This window comes from Nanorana parkeri, unplaced genomic scaffold (assembly GCF_000935625.1).
Source record: "Nanorana parkeri isolate BGI_ZX_2015 unplaced genomic scaffold, ASM93562v1 scaffold265, whole genome shotgun sequence".
NCBI classification, from domain to species: domain Eukaryota; kingdom Metazoa; phylum Chordata; class Amphibia; order Anura; family Dicroglossidae; genus Nanorana; species Nanorana parkeri.
In genome coordinates this window covers 962873-981180 of record NW_017306533.1, presented here as the reverse complement: position 1 = coordinate 981180, position 18308 = coordinate 962873, and the positions used below count along the sequence as shown (strand labels likewise).

Here is an 18308-nt window from a genome sequence, read left to right as displayed (position 1 = left end):
TTATATTTATTTTCTACTACTGTAAACAATCTGATTAGAGAAAGATTTCCCATTTGCTTAGTAAATGCGCTGTAATGTATACGGGAATGCAGTATGTCTGAACATTCCAGCAAGACTGACCTGTTGTATGACATTTGTTCCTGCAGTAATTCTGCTAGTCTCAGGTTGTCGCTCGAAGACATAATCGTCCTTCATTCAGGTCAAATCTGGCCTTCTAAAATAAAAAAATAAAAAGAAACAGCCTTACAAACAGCTTACAGTTGTACACAGATATGGTTTGTATTCGTATTTTTTTTATTTTCTTACTGTCATTTTTACTATTGCAGTGACTGACCTGGAAATAAAGTTTCTGTATAGAGGGAAGCAAGTCGGAATGATGACTGTTAGTAACCCCCATGGTTGCCGCCTTTTCTACAGTAGCATTGAGCCAACTCCAGAGCAAATAGAGCTATTTGGCCCAACTACACTGGAACAAGTTCGATTTCCTGGAACCAATGAGATTAGCAATGAAAAACAGAAGTTCTACACTAACCATCTTCTGGATGTGATGGACCGTGGGCTGATCCTTACCCTACAAGGCCAGGATATATATGCAATTCGCTTGTGTCAGTGCAAGGTGTTCTGGTCCGGGCCATGTGCCCCCAATGTAGGTGGACCCAACCCTATAGAACGAGAGAAGAGAATCAAACTATTCAGCCTTGAGACCTTCTTGAATGGTGAGTCTTGGAGCTTTAGCTGGAAATATCTGTACAAAAAATAAGTCAAGGCAACTGGACTTGCTGTATTTTTCTTTTAGATGTTTCACAGGTCATCCAACCAGCTTTCTCATGCTGTTTTAACACCTCTCTCTGGGCAGGTTAATAACACCTCCTAGCTCCAATGATGCAAATACAATCAACACCTGGTTGCAATTAACAGATTATGTGGATTGGAGCAACATTCACCATATTTATTCCCAGATAATTTTTGTACAAGTCATTCTGAATTGAGAAAGCTGGTCGGATGTCCAGTGAAAAGTCTTCAAGAAAAATACAGCAAGTCCAGTTGCCTTGACTTATTTTTTTACACATATACCATGACCTGGATAAATGAGAACCTTCACAGACTTTAGCTGGAAATGTAAAAACGTACATTGAAATCACATTGGTGATTCCACATACAATTCTTTGTGTGTTGGGCTTTGTGTGAGACAATACAAATACAATCATGGCCAAAAGTATTAGTACCCCTCCACTTTTTCCTAAATAATCCCAGATTGCCGTGAAAGAACTTTAAACTGACACAAGTAAATGGCGCCCACCATTCTTTATTCCACAGTCCATATAGAAAACACTAAAAATGATTTTCTTAAGTAGTTGAGTTTTTACACAATACATTGAGTGTATATGCACTATAATTATCCAATCATGTAAAAAGCAAATTCCTGCTAAAGGTGCCCACACACCTTGCGATAATCGTACGATAATCACGGGAAATCCTGCGATCGTACGATTGTCGTAAGGTGTGTGGAAGCCATGTGACCTCTACTACTGTAAGGTCGCACGACTTTTATCTTAGGAACATGTTCGAAAAAACCCGCCAAGAATCGTACGATTGTCGGCAGGTGTGTAGCATGTTCGTAAGATAAAAGCCGGACGGCCCGTTTGGCATTGCGGACATCAGAAGCCGCCCCTCAGCGAGGCGGGCTTGCGATCATCGCAAGTACGATCTGCCTGTCCAAGATAGGCAAATCGTACGTTTTTTTAATTACCTTACAACCATCGCAAGACAAAAGTCTTGCGATGGTTGTAAGGTGTGTGCCCAGCCTTACTTATTTCATTGGCACAGCTTTGGTATTTAGAGTGAATAGGAAATTCATTTTTACATGACTGGACAATTGAAGCAAATGGTTGCACAATTTATTAAGCGAAAATTCTCTACTCCGTTAGTAAATCAGACTTACTGCTTTTGTTTTATGACTTAACATATTCTTGTAAATCATAAAATAAATGATAATGGCATGAACATAATTATTGTCTCCCTATTTCGTATCACACCGTTTTCAGTCTATAACCTCTTGTAGCTTTGAATAAGACTTCTACACTACTCAGCTGTCAATATGTCCCACTCTACTTGAGCAAACTGCTCCAGTTGTCTTAGGTTTAATGGGGTCCTTTCCCAAACTGTGACTTTCAGCTCTCCAAATGCTCTATTGGATTCAGATCATATTTCATAGAACACCACTTCATAACAGCCTGATATTTGTTTTTGAACCATTCTTGGGTCTTCTGACATGTATGGTTTAGGACAGGGGTAGGCAACCTCTCCACTCCAGCTGATGTGGAACTACAAGTCCCATGATGCATTGCAAGGCTCTGACAGCCACAGGCATGACTCCCAGAGGCATGATGGTTTATGTAGTTTCACCACAGCTGGAGTGCCAAGGTTGCCTACCCCTGGTTTAGGTCATTATTTTGCTTTTGGAGGTCAGCCAGAATATGTTTTGAAGTTTTCCTTGGTTTCTCCACCATTTGGATTATCCTTCTGTTCAATCTGGGGCCCATTTTTCTCCCCACATCCAGGGAAATTGGCCACTATCCTTTAAACATCTTGACAATAATACCAACTGCAGTCACTGGAAATGGAACCTCTTTGGAGATGGCTTTGTAGCTTTACCATGCTTGTCTATTACCATCTTCCTTTCTGCCTCAGGCAAGTCTGTGCTTTCCTTTCATTTGTTCATGTTCACTGTACTGCACACAATGACACACAATGACACACAATGCCTGAGCACATACTTTCCTCCATTAATATAGGGCAAATACCTGATTATGAGATAGTAGACACATGCAATGCTAATTGGAGTGAAAAGTCTGCTACCAACAGCTGCAGTATGTCCATGCCATTTTCATTTTTTTTTGTTATTTACAAGAATATGTTGCATCATTAAACAAAAACTAAGTGTCTGCTTTGTGGACTATGGAATAAAGAACAGTAGATGTCATTTATTTGTGTAACTTTCAGCTTTTTTGACACTTTTGTGATTCTTTGGGAAAAAGAAGAGGGTTACTGACACTTTTGTCTGTGACTATATAACTAAAAAAGTTGGCTTGGTTCTGATTCATCTTTGTTTAAAATAGGCTTTTTGCTGTTGGCAGCTGATTCATTGAGGTTTTGCATAAGCAGTATCTATTTTGTTGCCAGGCACCTAAAATGCATTTGATTGATGTGGTTTGTTAGCAGTATTACTACCTAGGCCAGGACCTCGACTAATAATCAAACAAAAGGGTGAATCACTGCCTTTTTAATTTAAAAAAATAATAATTAGTAATTGCCTGGCCTTTGAGTAAGCAAATTAGGCATGCAGAAGCAAGTCAGAGTTTTTCAGTTGAACACCTTGGAATGTTAGTGCATTTTTATCTTCAAGCTAAGGATAAAAATGAATGTTGTGTTTAGTGAACTGGCTCTTTGGATGCCTCTGTAACGTCCAGGCTTTTGATAGTGGTAGTTCACAGTCTGCTATAAAATTTTAGGTATAATGCTGCTTTTGGTCTAATTTTCTATGAAACAAAAATATTTCCTTTGAAAATAAATGGATGGCTATAACTTACAAAGTAGAGCTTAAAGAAGTAGTGCACCCAAAACAATAGGATTTGTGTACTCTCTGTAAAATCCTTTTCTTGCAGTCCATTCAGAGACAGGAAGTCTTAAACCTTTGGGTTATACTGCCACCTACAAAGGGATTAGATACTGGCGAGAGAAAAAAACTGTGGGCCAGCCTAGGATTGGTATGGTTTATGATATCTGATTACGTAAATGAAATATGTAACCTTGTGAGATGATCTTTGGGAACTGCAGTAAATTAGTTGGAACCCTATAGTGTATTGGAATGCACAAATAGAATTCCCTGCTCAGTTTTACCCACCCACCCTTCAAGGGGTAAAGTTTCACTTTAAGGAAGTGTGGATGTTCTGCCAGTTCCATCATTATTTTTATTTTACATTGGTTGTGGTTAAAACGTGGAACGGGGTTATCAGTTTAGTATTTCTTTTATTTTCAGAGCTCATTGCTTGCCAGAAAGGTCAAACAAATGCATTGCCTGGATATGAGATATTCTTCTGTTTTGGTGAAGAATGGCCAGACCAAAAACCAAAGGAGAAAAAACTCATCACCGTACAGGTAATTAAAATGTTGGAAGATACGTATTAACTAGGGATGCACCGAAATTTTGGCCGTCTAAACATATCGGGCAAAAATGGCACTTTGGGCAAAAAGTACTATCTTTCGGCTGAAATTGCGGTGCATCCATGATTTTTCTCCTCCTCCTCACTGGGCGCTGCTCTATGTCCCCTCTGACACAGAGCACCGTTCAGAGGGGAGGAGGGAAACTGTCTGAATGCAGGGAGGAGAGCACTGTGAGTCTCGATGTCACAGGAGGCTGTCACAGCCCCCCTCAGGCTCCTCTGACCGATCAGGATGGAGAGTGGTGTGGGGGGAGGAGACAGCTCTGAGCTGTCACAGGAGGCCAAGCTGGCGGTGCGGGGGAGGAGTCAGCTGTCAAAGGAGACAGAGCTCTCCACCCGCACCGCCGGCTCAGCCTCCTGTGATAGTGAGTCAGGATGGAGAGCAGTTACAAGTAGTCGGCGATCAGCTGAGTGCTGACTGCTTGTAAAAAGTTCAGGACATAGTGGGGGAAATTTATCAAAACTGAAGCAGACAAAATCTAGAGCACATTTGCACTGCAGCCAATCAGCTTCTCTGTCTCATTTTCAAATCTTACCTGAGCAAACTGAAGAGAGAGGCTGATTGGTTGCCATGGGCAACTGCTCCAGAATCTCTCTGCTCCAGCTTTGATACATTCCCCCCAGTATGTTTACTGTGTCCCCAAATATTAATTAACTGGAAGTGCTCTACATCACTTCCTGTTCATTCATGATTGTGGACATGACAAACATACTATCTCCACAGGTTATAAATGATCAGGAACACTCAGTATAGAGGATTCCTATTAATTCATAACAGGGGCTGCAGAAAATAAAATTGAGGACTCCATCTCTTTTTTTTCTATTTTAAAAGGGAAATATCAGGGGTCTGTTTAGACCCCTGATATTTCCCCAGAGCCCCCCACAGTAAAGTTAAAAAATAAAAATATTTAATAGAAAAAAATAATCATAAATAAATAAAAATAAAATATTTAAAAAAAATAATTCTAAAAAGTTTAAAAAACATTAAATAAAAAATGTAAAATGTAAAAAGGTTTCGTCGTAACAATTTTTTTTTCCCGGTTTCATTCAGAAAATTCCATTTTAGTGCACCTCTAGTATTAACCCTTTTGTACCAGGGGTAATTGAAGCCTAGATGCCCAGGATAAATAAAAATTTAGCAGCATCAACATGTCATAGCTGACAGTGATCACATGCAACTGGCTCCTGATTGGCTTACTATTGTTAGTGGAGACCAAATCTGTCCGTAGTACTCAGGTTTGACAGCCAGCAGCCTCGCAAATGTCAGCTGGAGGACATTGTGCTGAGAAAAGTTAATATACTTATTCTAGGCAGGAAGGGGATAGCATACACACTGTTTTTGCCAGAGAAAGACACTAATTTCACTTCTTTAAAGTATATTTAAAAACAAAAATGTATTATATATATTGCAGCTTACCAGTCCCTAAAGTAGACCTTTACCCCCTTTTACTAAAAATCACATCAGCGTGCAGCTCTGCATGCTGATATGAAATCATCTTACATTCATTAGTTAAACAAACTTGTTTTTTATTTACTTACAAATAGAGTTCATCTACTTGCTGGTCCAGTTCTGGCACAAATTATGTAAGTGCCAGAAGTGTTTCATTTTGGGAAGGTTATATCAGCAGAGCATTGCTGGGAAATCTCATCTGTACTCTCATGAGATCTCAGGGAAAGGCATTTTCCTCCCCTAAGATGATGTGCATGGTCACATGTCCTAGTCACATGTATCAGAGTTTCAGGAAGTAAATGGTGAGCTAGTAATCTGCCCTTAGTTAACATGGCCACTGTCAGAAGACTGGGGAAGAAAAGAGAAATAAGGGATGCAAAGAATACAAAGCCGGCAATTATCTAGAAGTATCTGTTTGTAGATTGTCATTACTAGACATTTCTAAAGGTGTGTTTGTTGTTGTTTTAAAGGTATGGGTAAAGGTCCACTTTAACTGTGGTGGCTTCATTAGTTTTCTATTTGCAACTTTATTTTTACTTGGTGATTCTGCCAGTAACACACTTCCAGTCCACTCTTCCATTTCAAGACAACAGAAACAAGATAGGATTACATAACCCTACCCTTCCCTATTCTCCATAACATAGAGGGGCAGAGTTCTGTAGTCCTCAAAAATGGCTGAGAGCATTGTAACTGATAACACTCAGCACAGGCAGAACGCAAAGGATTGTATCAGCAGACAAGATTGCAGACAAGATTTCAGGCATGATCAACACACATCTTTTTTTTAACATTCAAACAGATAAAAGAAAATGCTTTCATTTGCATATTTAACAGACCAACAGGGACCTGAAAAGAAAAGGTTTCCATACACTTCAAGGGCCTGTTTATCTGGGCATTTGCAATAAAATCTACTGTTTTTATTGTCTTTTATGGGGCAATAAAAACAAAGCAAAACTTATGCAAAGAGCCCATGTACATAGGCTTTTATGTTGTGTACAAGCAGACCTACAATAGGGAAACAAAGCTAGTATATCCATTATCTGCAGTTTTGTTGCTAATTTTAATGTTGTCATTCTAGGTTATTCCTGTGGCTGCTCGCCTGCTTTCTGAAATCTTCTCAGGGGAGCTGTCCTGGTCTGCAGATAGTATAAAACTCCAGATATCACATCCAGATCTAAAGGACAAAATGGTGGAACAGTTTAAAGAACTTCATCAACTGTGGCAGAGTCAGCAGGCCCAAGCACTTGCTCCACAAGGTGCAGGAACTAATTCAGGGGTCGATGTGGCTTCTGGTCCCTGGCCCATGCAAACTGGAAGCATGCAGTAAGCTCTGTATGATCTCCTGTTAGTCCATGCGGCTTGTAGACATAAAAGCATACCGGATTATTCTCATTTGCACTCAGTTTTGGAATTGACTTCTTATGGTGTCTACTCACTGCCTCCCTTTTTGTTTTGTGTGCAGAACACCCAGAGAATCTAATGAATAGTCAGATTTTTATTTATTCTTTTTTATTTAAGAATAAACATTCGTTTGTTCAAGGTCGAGAACAGACATCATTAACTCAGCTTAAAAACTCTCACTTATAAGACATTTGAGACATTTAACCCCATGGAATACTCACACTTCTTTCCAGGTCTGGTTTCTGCAGTCCTCTATTACCTGTGTCGTACCACACTGTCAACTGTCTCCCTGTGAAGACTGCTTCTTTGGGGTTTGTTTAAAAAAAACCAGTGTTGTGAGTAATGATGTGTAAAACTACAAGATAAATCAGAAATAAGGAATTTAACCAACACAAATGTCTAAAAAAGCTGGCCATTGGAACACACAAATCTACATTTTCTTAGGTGTAATGTTTAGTAGAAATGTACTAATCCACTTACATTTTTGGCCAATTACAACCCCAAAGTTCTGCCAGCACTTAGAGGTTGCTTTGTATATTTGTTGTGCAAAAGTGGACAAACCCAAAGGGGGCACCTCAAAATTGTTATAGATCGAAGTAAAAAGAGTAGATGGGCTTTTGGTGTGCATGTTTAAAACAAAGAAATACCAACATTGACATAATCAGATGTATATTTGTATTCAGTGTGATTGTTGTCTATACTAGACTTCTCCCTTTCATGGTTTGTAGATGGTAAGTTTATTCTGAGTGTTAAAGCTGAACTTCAGACAGATACAGAAGTTGCAGTGTAATGCAGCTCTCATTAACAATTCATGAATGCATCTTTAAATCTATACGAGGCCGATCCAATCCCAAGGGTAGTTCCTATCCTATGGTAGGTGCACCGGTTGTCCTCAGTTATCATTTTGTGGACACAGGCTTTTCTGGAGTGACTGCCGTAGCGGGCCTTTGTCGTCGTGTAGCGAACAACAGCCCCTTCTAAATTCTCTAAAACCATCTGAAGATAGTTACCCGTGATGGTGCTTCATCCCCAAGTGCCGAGTGTAACCGCTGCATACACTGTTCTTCGTCTAAGCCAACTTTAAAATTGTAGAAAATCATAGCGTGTTCTCGTTGCAACTCCATGGCTCGTCACTTTCAAATGTATCTTGCCGCTGCTGTAATAGTCCTGGCGGAGTGAAACTGATGTGCATATTTGTAGTTGAATTTTAACGCATGTGCAGTCAATAATTCGTACACTAACTAGATTTTGTATATCTCAAAAATGTCAGTGTGACCCTTGTATTTTAAAATGCAAACCGTATACCTGAATTTGGCATCAGCCTCTTGCAATCCCCACCATGACAGCACTCAGGGATTGGGGAAGGGAGAAGCAGCACAAGACAGTTGAGCTGTGGGGCTCATGTGCTATCAATAAAACTGCTGATAGGAGTTCATTAGTGTGCTGCGTCTCCTTTTTATATCCAGTCACTGACTGGGGGAGAGAGAAGACCTGTGTTACTACACCCCCACCCCCACATCCTTGCTATCTGTTAGGCTGGGTTCACACCTAGGCGTATTGAATATGCGTGTTCGCGTTGCACGTGTTTACCGCGGTTAAAAAAACTGCGCGACAAACGCACGTTTCTGTGGGCTACTTGGCTGTATCCCAATGGAAACGCGAGACCAAAACGCCCCAAAGAAGTACATGTACTTCTTTAGGCGTAGGCCGTTTTGTATCGCGTTCGGACGGGCGGAAATACTGCAAGGTGTGAACCAGACCCATTGAATACAATGGGATTTAGATGTTTGAGCGCTTTGTAGAGCGTGCGTTGAACGCGCTACAAAACGTTCAGGTGTGAACCAGGCCTTAGGTAGTTGAGTAATGCCTACATCTACCCACTATGTGAAGCAGTGGCAGAGGAGCTGAATGCAAGATAGAACTGAATAGACTTTCTGATTTAAGAACGGGTACAGCTTATCCTGGATTGTAGTAGGCAGGATACGGATTTTACAGCCAGGGTTGGTTTCATGCAGCATTTATATTAGTCACACATGGCACAGATTTTACACAAAGTTATGGAGTTCTGAATAAAGAAAAATAGGAAGAGCTTATTTGATTTGGACTGTTTTTTTTATATGCTCTCACTTCCATATTCTAGTTCATGTGCGCATTTCTGTGAATTTTTTAACCTTTCAGCATATATAAAACTTACATCACGCTATTCATCATCATTCATTTACTGTAAAATATTAGGAAATCAGAAGTGTTCAGCCTCTATACTTTTAACTCTGCTTTTGTAAAATAAAAATCTTCCCATTAAATGTTTGTTTCATTGTTGGTACTGCATTGCAGGCCTCATTGTCCTGGGTTTCTGTAGACGTCCTTGTCTTCTGAAATGGAAAGCATAGAAAGCTCGAGAAAACATCACTTCTAATGTACAATTGTGTATATCTCTGCTGAGGGAAGTTGCTGACATCTGCCCGGTTGTCAGCCTGTTTCTATGTCTTCTCTGCAACTGATCCAGAACAAGCAGATCAGCAAAGTCAGTGCCTCAAGGTATTGAAGTCCTAGTGTTGGCATGAAAGCCTGGCAACTAGTATTTTCCGATAGAGAGGCCAGTAATGGGAGCCTCAAAGTTCTCTCAGTACTGGCTTCTTTTTAATATAATTCCAAGGGAACCCATCTACCTACTGAAGCCAGAGCCGGCTGCATATTTATTGTTTGTAATGATATTTGACGGTGACACCAGTCCTTAAAGGAGAGCTATGGGGTCAGGGCTTTTCCCCATTGTTCTCCTAAGGGTAACGGGAGGACACAAACTAGCGTCCGCCCGTCACCCAAAGCTCAGTATACCGAGAGCTACAGCTCGCGGTATACTGAGATGCCGCAACCAGAACGGATCACTACAATTCTGTCTGGATCCACCCAGCTGCGGGATTGACAGCTGGCTCTGCCTATCTAGAGGCAGAGCCAGCTGTACCCGCCGCCTCCCACGTCCATTCCACCAGTCAGCGCTGGAGGATCGGACAGGGGAGGGGGGGAATCCCTGCAGGGAATTGGAGAAACGTCACCTGTGCTGGTGACGTTTCTGCAATTATCTGTATTTGGCGGTGCCATCCGCAGTCATTCCGAGCACCCCTCCCGATCACTGGGTCATACTGGTAAGGAGTGCAACTAGCCTTTTCTTTCTTCTTGAATCCCTGCAGGGAGACGCGAGTGACAGGCACGGATAGATCGAGAAGTGAGCGAGCGACTGTATGTGTTCGCTCACTTCCTGATCTACTGAGCCGACCTGTGACAGTTTCATTGTCACAGGTTGGCTCAGATTATGAGGCTGATTGAAAATCACTCGCCTCATAATTCTCCTTTAAGACTAAAGGCTACTATTTTATCTCTAGGGAGCTTCTAGGAGCTTTGAACCCAAAATAACTCTTGACCATCAAATACCAACTCATCCAGAATTTTATACACTTTTACTGAAGGTGAAAAAAAACAAGTTTCAAGAAGCGGAAATTGGGGCCACATCTAAATCATCCATTGTTTTACAATTTTAAAATATCAGCCAATGGCCATAGAATTGTAATAAATAAAGGAATTCTCCATTCACATCTGTACTGCTGTTGTACTCCTTTCTCACCGTCATGCAAATGTTTCTAAAAATGGTGTTAATCTTAGAGCAGAGACAGCACTTAGTGACAGCAATATATCGGCCGAAAATGGCACTTTGGCTAAATGCCGAAAGAGCCATTTTCCTGCCGATACAGCGGCACATCCCTTGTTTCTTTCCTCCCCGCTGGGACACAGAGCAGCGCCCACCGGGGAGGAGAGAAAGTGTGACAGCCGGCCGGGTGCTGCGAGAGGAGAGCGCTGTGAGCGGCCGACGTCTGTCCTCCAACACCGCTCAGCCTCCTATCACAGTCCGGCAGAACGGTGTGGGGGCGGAGACAGCCCGTCCTGTCACAAAAGGCTGAACTCTCCTCCCTGCACCGCTCGCTCAGTAGAGATGGGAAGTCCGAATCTTTCAAATGAATTGGTTCATTTGGATCAGTTCATTCAAAAGAACCGATTCTTGAATCGAATCTTCGGTTCACTTGCTGAGTCGGCTGACAAGCAAGTGAACTGAAGCTCAGGAGCTGTCTGACTCTTCATAAAAAGGATCCGTATCAGAATACTGATTCAAAGAAGGGGGGTAGCTCCTGGGGATCAGTGTCTTGGCTCAGAGATGTCACACATTTGGTTTTATGTCAGACCAGCCATTGTATCACATCAGCCAAAGTCGTCACTTCTGGTGACGCACGACCAAGTGCGACAGTAAAAAGCGTTTTATTGCGCATGCTCTCAGTCTAATGAACTGATGTCACATTGGCCAGGTTTGTCCCTAGCCTTTACAGCGCAATGACGATTGGATTTACTACCACGGGTACTGCGCCCCGGGGTACTAAAATCGTATGGTTATTCCTGTCCATGCGCTGTAAAGACTAGGGACAAATCTGACTACCAATGTGACATCACCTCATCAGAATGCGGAGCGCATCACCAGAAGTGATGACATTGGCTGATGTGATACAATAGCTGGTCTGACATAAAACCAAACTTGTGACATCTCTGAGCCAAGGCACAGATCACTATCTTTTATGAAGGGTCAGACAGCTCCTGAGCTTCCGTTCACTTGCGACTCAGCAAGAGATCCGATTCATTTGAAGATCCGAACCTCCCATCTGACTCACGAGTCTCAGGCCTTGTTCACACTAAGCACATTCCAGGAGCAGAGCAGTTACAGATCAAAACTGCGTCCAATGTATTCCAATTGTATTTTGGGCTCTAGTTCACACTGCAGCGTTCAGTTCCAGAGCATGTAAAAAAAACTGCAGCAAGCCCTATTTTCCCTGCTCTGGAACGCATGCAAATGCCCTGGAACGCACTGAAAGCCCATTTTAAACTAAAGAAAATTATTTCTTTTTTTACCAAAAACGGTCCGGAACGCAGCAAAACCCACTGCACTGCGTGTGCAGAAACTCATGCAGATCTGGTCTGCAGTTGGTGTGAACAAGCCTTTAGACTCCATGTACTGTGAGTCAGAGCTATTAGAGGGTTGTAGCTAGTTCACACATGTGATTGGTTGCAGGGAGGGGGTGGGCGGGGCTGGCAGAAGCGGAGCTTTGCTCTAGAAACATATTACAATGCCGATCTCCTATTCATTCTACACTGAGCTGCTTCAAACGGATCAGCTCACTCAGAGGAGTCGACTCATCCGGTTCACTGAAGAGAATCGATTCAAAAGAAAGATTAGTTCAGGAACTGGACATCACTATCGCTCAGCCTCCTTTGACAGCGTTTCAGGATGGAGAGCGGGTACAAGCAGTCAGTGATCGCTGAGTGTCTGTACATGATTGAGGACACAGTATGGTTACTGTATCCTCAATTATGAATGGATGGGAAGTGATCTACATCACCTCCTCTTCATTCATGATTGTGGATACAGTAAACATACTTTGTCCTCATGTTATGAATGAACAGGAACACTCAGTCTAGAGGATTCCTGTTCATTGATAACAGGGGCTGCAGAAAAAGAGCCCCTGTTGGAGAGACCCCCCAATATTTCCCCAAAGCCCCTAAAAGTAAAGTTTAAAAAAATTACTAAAAAATGAAGAAAAATAAACATAAAAAAATTAAAACGTTTATAAAAAATATTTGAAAAAAAAATAAAAAAAATTTCGGTCTAACAATTTTTTTTATTTCGGTTTCGTTTGGGTTTTGACATTTCTATTTCGGTGCACCTCTAATAACACCCCCTTACTGGTGTCAGAGATGGTGTCAGCTATTTGGCCATGACTGGCCAAATAGCACAGATGTTTTCTGACTCCAATATGCACAGACCACAAGTGCGCGCACCCAACAAAATGTCTAATCGGCAGTCTCCGAGCCATTAGCCACTCAGACTATCAAAATCTGAGACTTTTCAGTCACTTCCAGAACTTGCCCTCAAAAAGTTGCAGTTTTCTGCCATCACTCCCAAACTACGAGACTGCTTCGGCTGTTATTGACACGGTACACACCACTTTGAAGTTCAAGGACCAGCCTGTTGTTTCAACTAGTGCTGTTCTTAGCCTGGGGTGTGAAATCTTTTAGAGATCCAAAGAAGGTGTGCTCCCAATCTCCACAGTTAGGATACATCTGTCAACTTTTGCAGACACCTGGACAGCTTGCATCTCAAATGCTTGGGTGCAGTAGGTAGTTTCCGGGGGCTACAAGGTAAGATTTCACTCCAAGTCCACACTCCAGTTAATGACTTCCAACCTTCCTGTGTTGCAGCACAGATAAGCAGATCTCCATGCAGCCCTAGGAGGTTTTCTGGAACAGGGTTTTATTGCCCCAGTTCCTATGGCAGAACAGTTTTAGAGGTTTCACTCCAACCTGTTCACAGTTCCCAAACCCAAAAGGGGGCATCTGGATATGAAAGCTCTAAATGTTTTAATTTGAGCTCAGAAGTTCTGTATGTAATAAATCAGGTCAGCCATTGCCTCCATTTACAAGGCAAACTTCCAGGCATCTGTGGGGATCAAGGACACATTCTTACATGTCCTAGTCTTCCTAGCGAAATCTACAAAATTTACCCTGGGCCCTCTGCACTTTTAGTCTGTGGCTCTGCCATGTGGCCTACCTTCTGCTCCTTGGGTGTTCACGAAGGTGCTGGCCCCAGTACTAGCCTTGTAGCATTTTCAGGGAATCCCATTTTTGTAATGCCTAGACAATCTACTACTGAGGGAATGGTCAGCATAGGTTCGGGCAGACATGGCCATGACAAGCTCAGGCCCTACAACACGATATCCTATCGATGTGTGACAAGTCAGTCCAGTCCTTGGACAGACTGATTTGTCTGGCACCAAAGAACAGGTGCCTGGCTTGGTGGCTCAGGAATCCAGCAATCCTATCAGGCTGGGAAAGAGTCATGGGCACCTAGTTTCTGCAGGCAACTTGCACGTCAGAGGAGCCTCGACTCCCAATCAACATTCTGTAGCTTCCTGGTATTTGCCTGTCCCTGCAGTGCTGGGCCACCTGGCTGGAGGATCATGCGTTCCAGAATCAGTCAGAAAATGCAACAGCAGTGGCATAAAAACTGTTGAGGAACCAGCAAGACCAGTAAAGCATATCCTGTCCTGGGCAGACCTTCATGTTCCAGTCTTGTCCTCTGTTTACATGCCAGACATAGACAATTAAGTAGCAGTGCCTGGAGCTGGGGGAGTGGTTCCTAAACTTGGAGGCGTTCTTCAACTTGATAAGACTTACAGATCATCCAGATCTTCAGTCTCAAAGACCAACTCATCATTCTGCTTTTTGGTTGCTGGCTTTAACACCATGGTTGTCGAAGCCCAGGTTCTAAGGACAGGGGCATCTTAGAATCGGTTATCCCCACGACCTTAGAAGCTAGGGAGTCTACATTTCACAAGTTCTATCACTGTAGGTGGAAGGCATACTTTTCTTGTGAAGGTGAACAAGCTTCTCATTCCAGCATTTATCAGTGCCTGAGGCAAACTATTATCCAACTGGTCTTAAATGTATTTCTAGTTTAATAGTCAAATTTGAGGAAAACCCCCACTATACAGTACTGTAAGAGTTTTAGGCAGGTGTGCAAAAAGGCAGTAAATTCAGATTGCTTTCAGAAGTGTTTAGTTTATTTTTATCAGTTAATAAAATAGAAAGTAAATGAACTGGAGAAATCCAAATCAATATTTGGTATGACCTTTGCCTTCAAAACAGCATTAGTTCTTCTAGGTACACTTACAAACAGTATTTGAAGGGACTCGGCAGGTAGGTTGTTCCAAACATTTTGAAGAACTAACCACAGGCTGTAGGCTGCCTCAAATCTTTCTGTCTCTTCATGTAATCCTAGTAGATAATTCTTAATGACATTGGCTGTATGTTTGGGGTCGTTGTCCTGCTGCAGAATAAATTTGGGGCCAATCACACGCCTCCCTGATGGTATGGCATGATGGATAAGTATCTGCTTGTATTTCTCAGCATTGAGCACACCATTAATCCTGACCAAATCTCCAACTTCATTTGCAAAAATGCAGCCCCAGACTTGCAAGGAACCTCCACCATGCTTCACTGATGCCGGTTTGAAGCCAAAGGGTGTGCACGGGGTGTGCCTGGGCACACCCTAATCACCCCCAGCCAGGACAGATGAATATTTACATATGAATGGCTGCGCTATTTACATATGAATACGCTGCGATTCATTCATATGTAAAGAGCATGATTGCATCATATGCAAGGTATGTCCGATTCCCCCCCATTGTAGAAGGTGGTACAGTCCAGGATTCTAGTGTCTCAGTGCGGGAAAGGTATTTCAGCTGGTCTGTGTGTGTGTGTGTGTGTGTGTCGGTCAGCCTCTGTGTATATTTATACATATTGCATAGCTACCTCATGCCTTTTTGCAGCCCCCCAACAGTTTAAAGAATAACTATGGGGCGAGTGAAGCACACTCATTCCCATAGTTAGAGTCGACATTGAAACTGTCTATTCTCATTTCTATTGGAAAGTAAGCGAAAACATACCGCCAATCTGCTCATTTCACGATCATCTCCATGCAGAGCTGTAAGGTCACCGCTTCCTGCAGGGATTCCCTCCTCCCCTCTCTGATCCTCCAGCGCTTACTGGAGGGAGAGACAGGGGAGGGGTCAGGCACACCTGACTCTGTCTCTAGATAGGCAGAGCCCGCTGTCAATCAGCCAGCTGGGTGGATCTCAACAGTATTGTCAGGATCCGTCCCGGCTGCGGCACTCTCAGCAATAGCGTAAAGTCCAATGTATCACACTATGCCACTCATACGTCAATTAAACAAACGCATTTGATTCATTATTGGAGTGACGGTGTCTCTTGATATTCTACACTATATGCTGAATTTTGGGTAACAGGAGGAAACAGTATATATACTTCAGTGACCCTGAGGAGAACTATGGGAGGAAAAAAAAAAATCATTGCCCCATAGTTTTCCTTTAATTCACTTTGAATGCTTTATATTTCCTTACACAGTTCTGCAGCTAAAATCTCTAAAAATGACCCGTTTTAGATATAAAATATTGTATGCTGAGATTTGTTTTATATTTACTTTGAAAGGCATTGCAGGAAAAAAGTTAAATCTACTGTTATCCAGACATTATTGCATCTATGCTAATTTAGAATTTGATAGAACTCCAGTGCACTGACCACACTGAGCTAGGGCTGCAGCTGATGATTTCCATAATCGATTAGTTGGCCGATTATTTTTTCAACTAATCGAATGGTTGCATTAAAAAGAAAAAAAAATATCTCGCTCTCTCTCCCTAGCCGCCCCCCCCCCGAACTAACCGATGAGAATAGTTGCCAACTATTCTCATAATCAATTAGTAGTTGCAGTCCTACACGAAGCACTGCTTCAGACGACCTCAGCCTGCAGCAACAGCTCCTGGTAGTTGGCAGCACTGAAAAATGCAGTGACTATTGACTTGTGACTATTTCATCAGTGAAGGTGAGACAGCAGCCAGGCTTTGCTCTTATCATGCTTTCCCCCTCTTTGTGTCTCCAGCAGATGATAAAGAAGTCTCCGTCCGTCCATCTGTAGTGGGGTTATGGCAGCCGCAATGGGCAGGTAAGAGGCAATTTTCTGGATGCTAAACAATGGCTAACACTGGTGGAACTACCAGGGTTGCATGAGACTGGGTCCTGGCAAGTATCAAACACTACGGGAGGGAGTGTTGGCCTGCCGGGACCTGTAGTCCCAGTAGGGAATGTTAGCGCCTCAGCTGTTACCGGGCCTACAAAGGAATAAGGGGGTCCGGGCCTAGTAACCGCTGAGGTGCTGACATTGCCTCCTGGGACTACAGCTGCCAGCACTCTGCAGCTCTCTCCTGCATACCACTGGTCGATACTCATAGCACTGTGTTCTACCCCCAGATCGTCCGCTCACTCCATATACCGAGAGTCTGAGGGGAGACAGGCCTCTGCTTGCCCTCTCCTTCTTTCCATAAATCTTCAATATACCTGCGAATGGAAGAACAGCTCCCATTGACCTTCCTTATTCACTTCAGCTGTAGGTCAGTGCTCTTGTCGCATCTCCTGCAAGGGAGTGTAGCTGTGGCTTCCCATCCAACCAGGAAGCTGTGCGGGTGTTCACATGACCACCCGCCAGGCTCCCCACTTCATTACTGCACCCCTGCTGGAATATTGCGTGTGTGTATACACCCTAATGCAATAGGCTGCACACGCCTATGCATATGGATTAGATTTAGATTTTTCTTCTGCTCACTCACTTGCATTTTGTAAATTGATAAAAAATAAAAATTATTATTTTTGAAAGCATTCCTACTTTACAGCATTTGTGCACACCTGCCTAAAACTTTTGCACATTACTGTATGTCTGGTATGTGTCCACATTCACATAGCATATCAAAAAATAATTTGCAAATAAAATATTTCTTATATTTAAGACAATATTTCCTAATATTTATATGATAAAACTTTCTAGTTGTTTCTTTGGAGCAGGCAGGCTTTTCAGAAAAAAGTAAAAGGTGATAATAAAGGGGGACAGACTCAGTTCCCGCTCATTAACATACCATGCAGCTCTGAGAAACAGAAGCTCTGAGATCTTTAAGGCCGACAGTGTTTAACCCCTTCATGACTGAGCTAGTTTTCAGGTTCTGTTCATAAATGACTGACACATTTTTGCTGTGTGATTCTTCCACAGCAGTAATATACTTTCTTACTAAATGTACCCACACATATTATATATTGTTTTTTAGAGGACAGATAGGGCTATATAATTATATCACATATGTGTACCTAACCCCTCACTTAGTTTGAATAAAATAAAAAAATTAGGAAAAAAACTAGAAGAAAACACTTTTTTCACAAGTTTTGATTATTATTTTTTTTTTTAGAATTTTTTTATATTAATTATAGTATAAAAAATATATTTATATATAATTTATATTTTCCTAATTTTGTTTTACACTTTATTTTAATTTTTTTACACTTTGTAAAAAAAATAAAAATAAAATAAAAAAACTTTTTTTTTTCTTGTCAGTTTATATCAAGCAATCACTATGACAGCTTGATAAATTAACTTTTTTATTTTATTTTTGGCTATTAGGCTGATCCAAACTTAGGAACAGCTAATAATAACCTTAGAGACTGATCCTGACTTTAGTCAGATTCAGATCTCACTAAAAGCTCTTTGATCGTGCCTAGACGATCAGAAATGATACATTTCA

The 18308-nt window shown here is 42.0% G+C and overlaps 1 protein-coding gene across 1 annotated transcript in view; it reads left to right on the top strand.

Annotated features, from left to right (window-relative positions):
• The window catches only part of IRF5 (interferon regulatory factor 5), a 35610-nt gene extending 28451 nt beyond the window's left edge, over positions 1-7159 (top strand). The window contains exons 7-9 of the mRNA XM_018557075.1: positions 327-716; positions 4040-4158; positions 6752-7159. Of these exons, the coding sequence (XP_018412577.1) occupies positions 327-716; positions 4040-4158; positions 6752-7000 (758 nt within the window). The 3' untranslated portion in view covers positions 7001-7159. The remainder of the gene's footprint in view (positions 1-326; positions 717-4039; positions 4159-6751) is intronic.
• The last annotated feature ends 11149 nt before the right edge of the window (positions 7160-18308 follow it).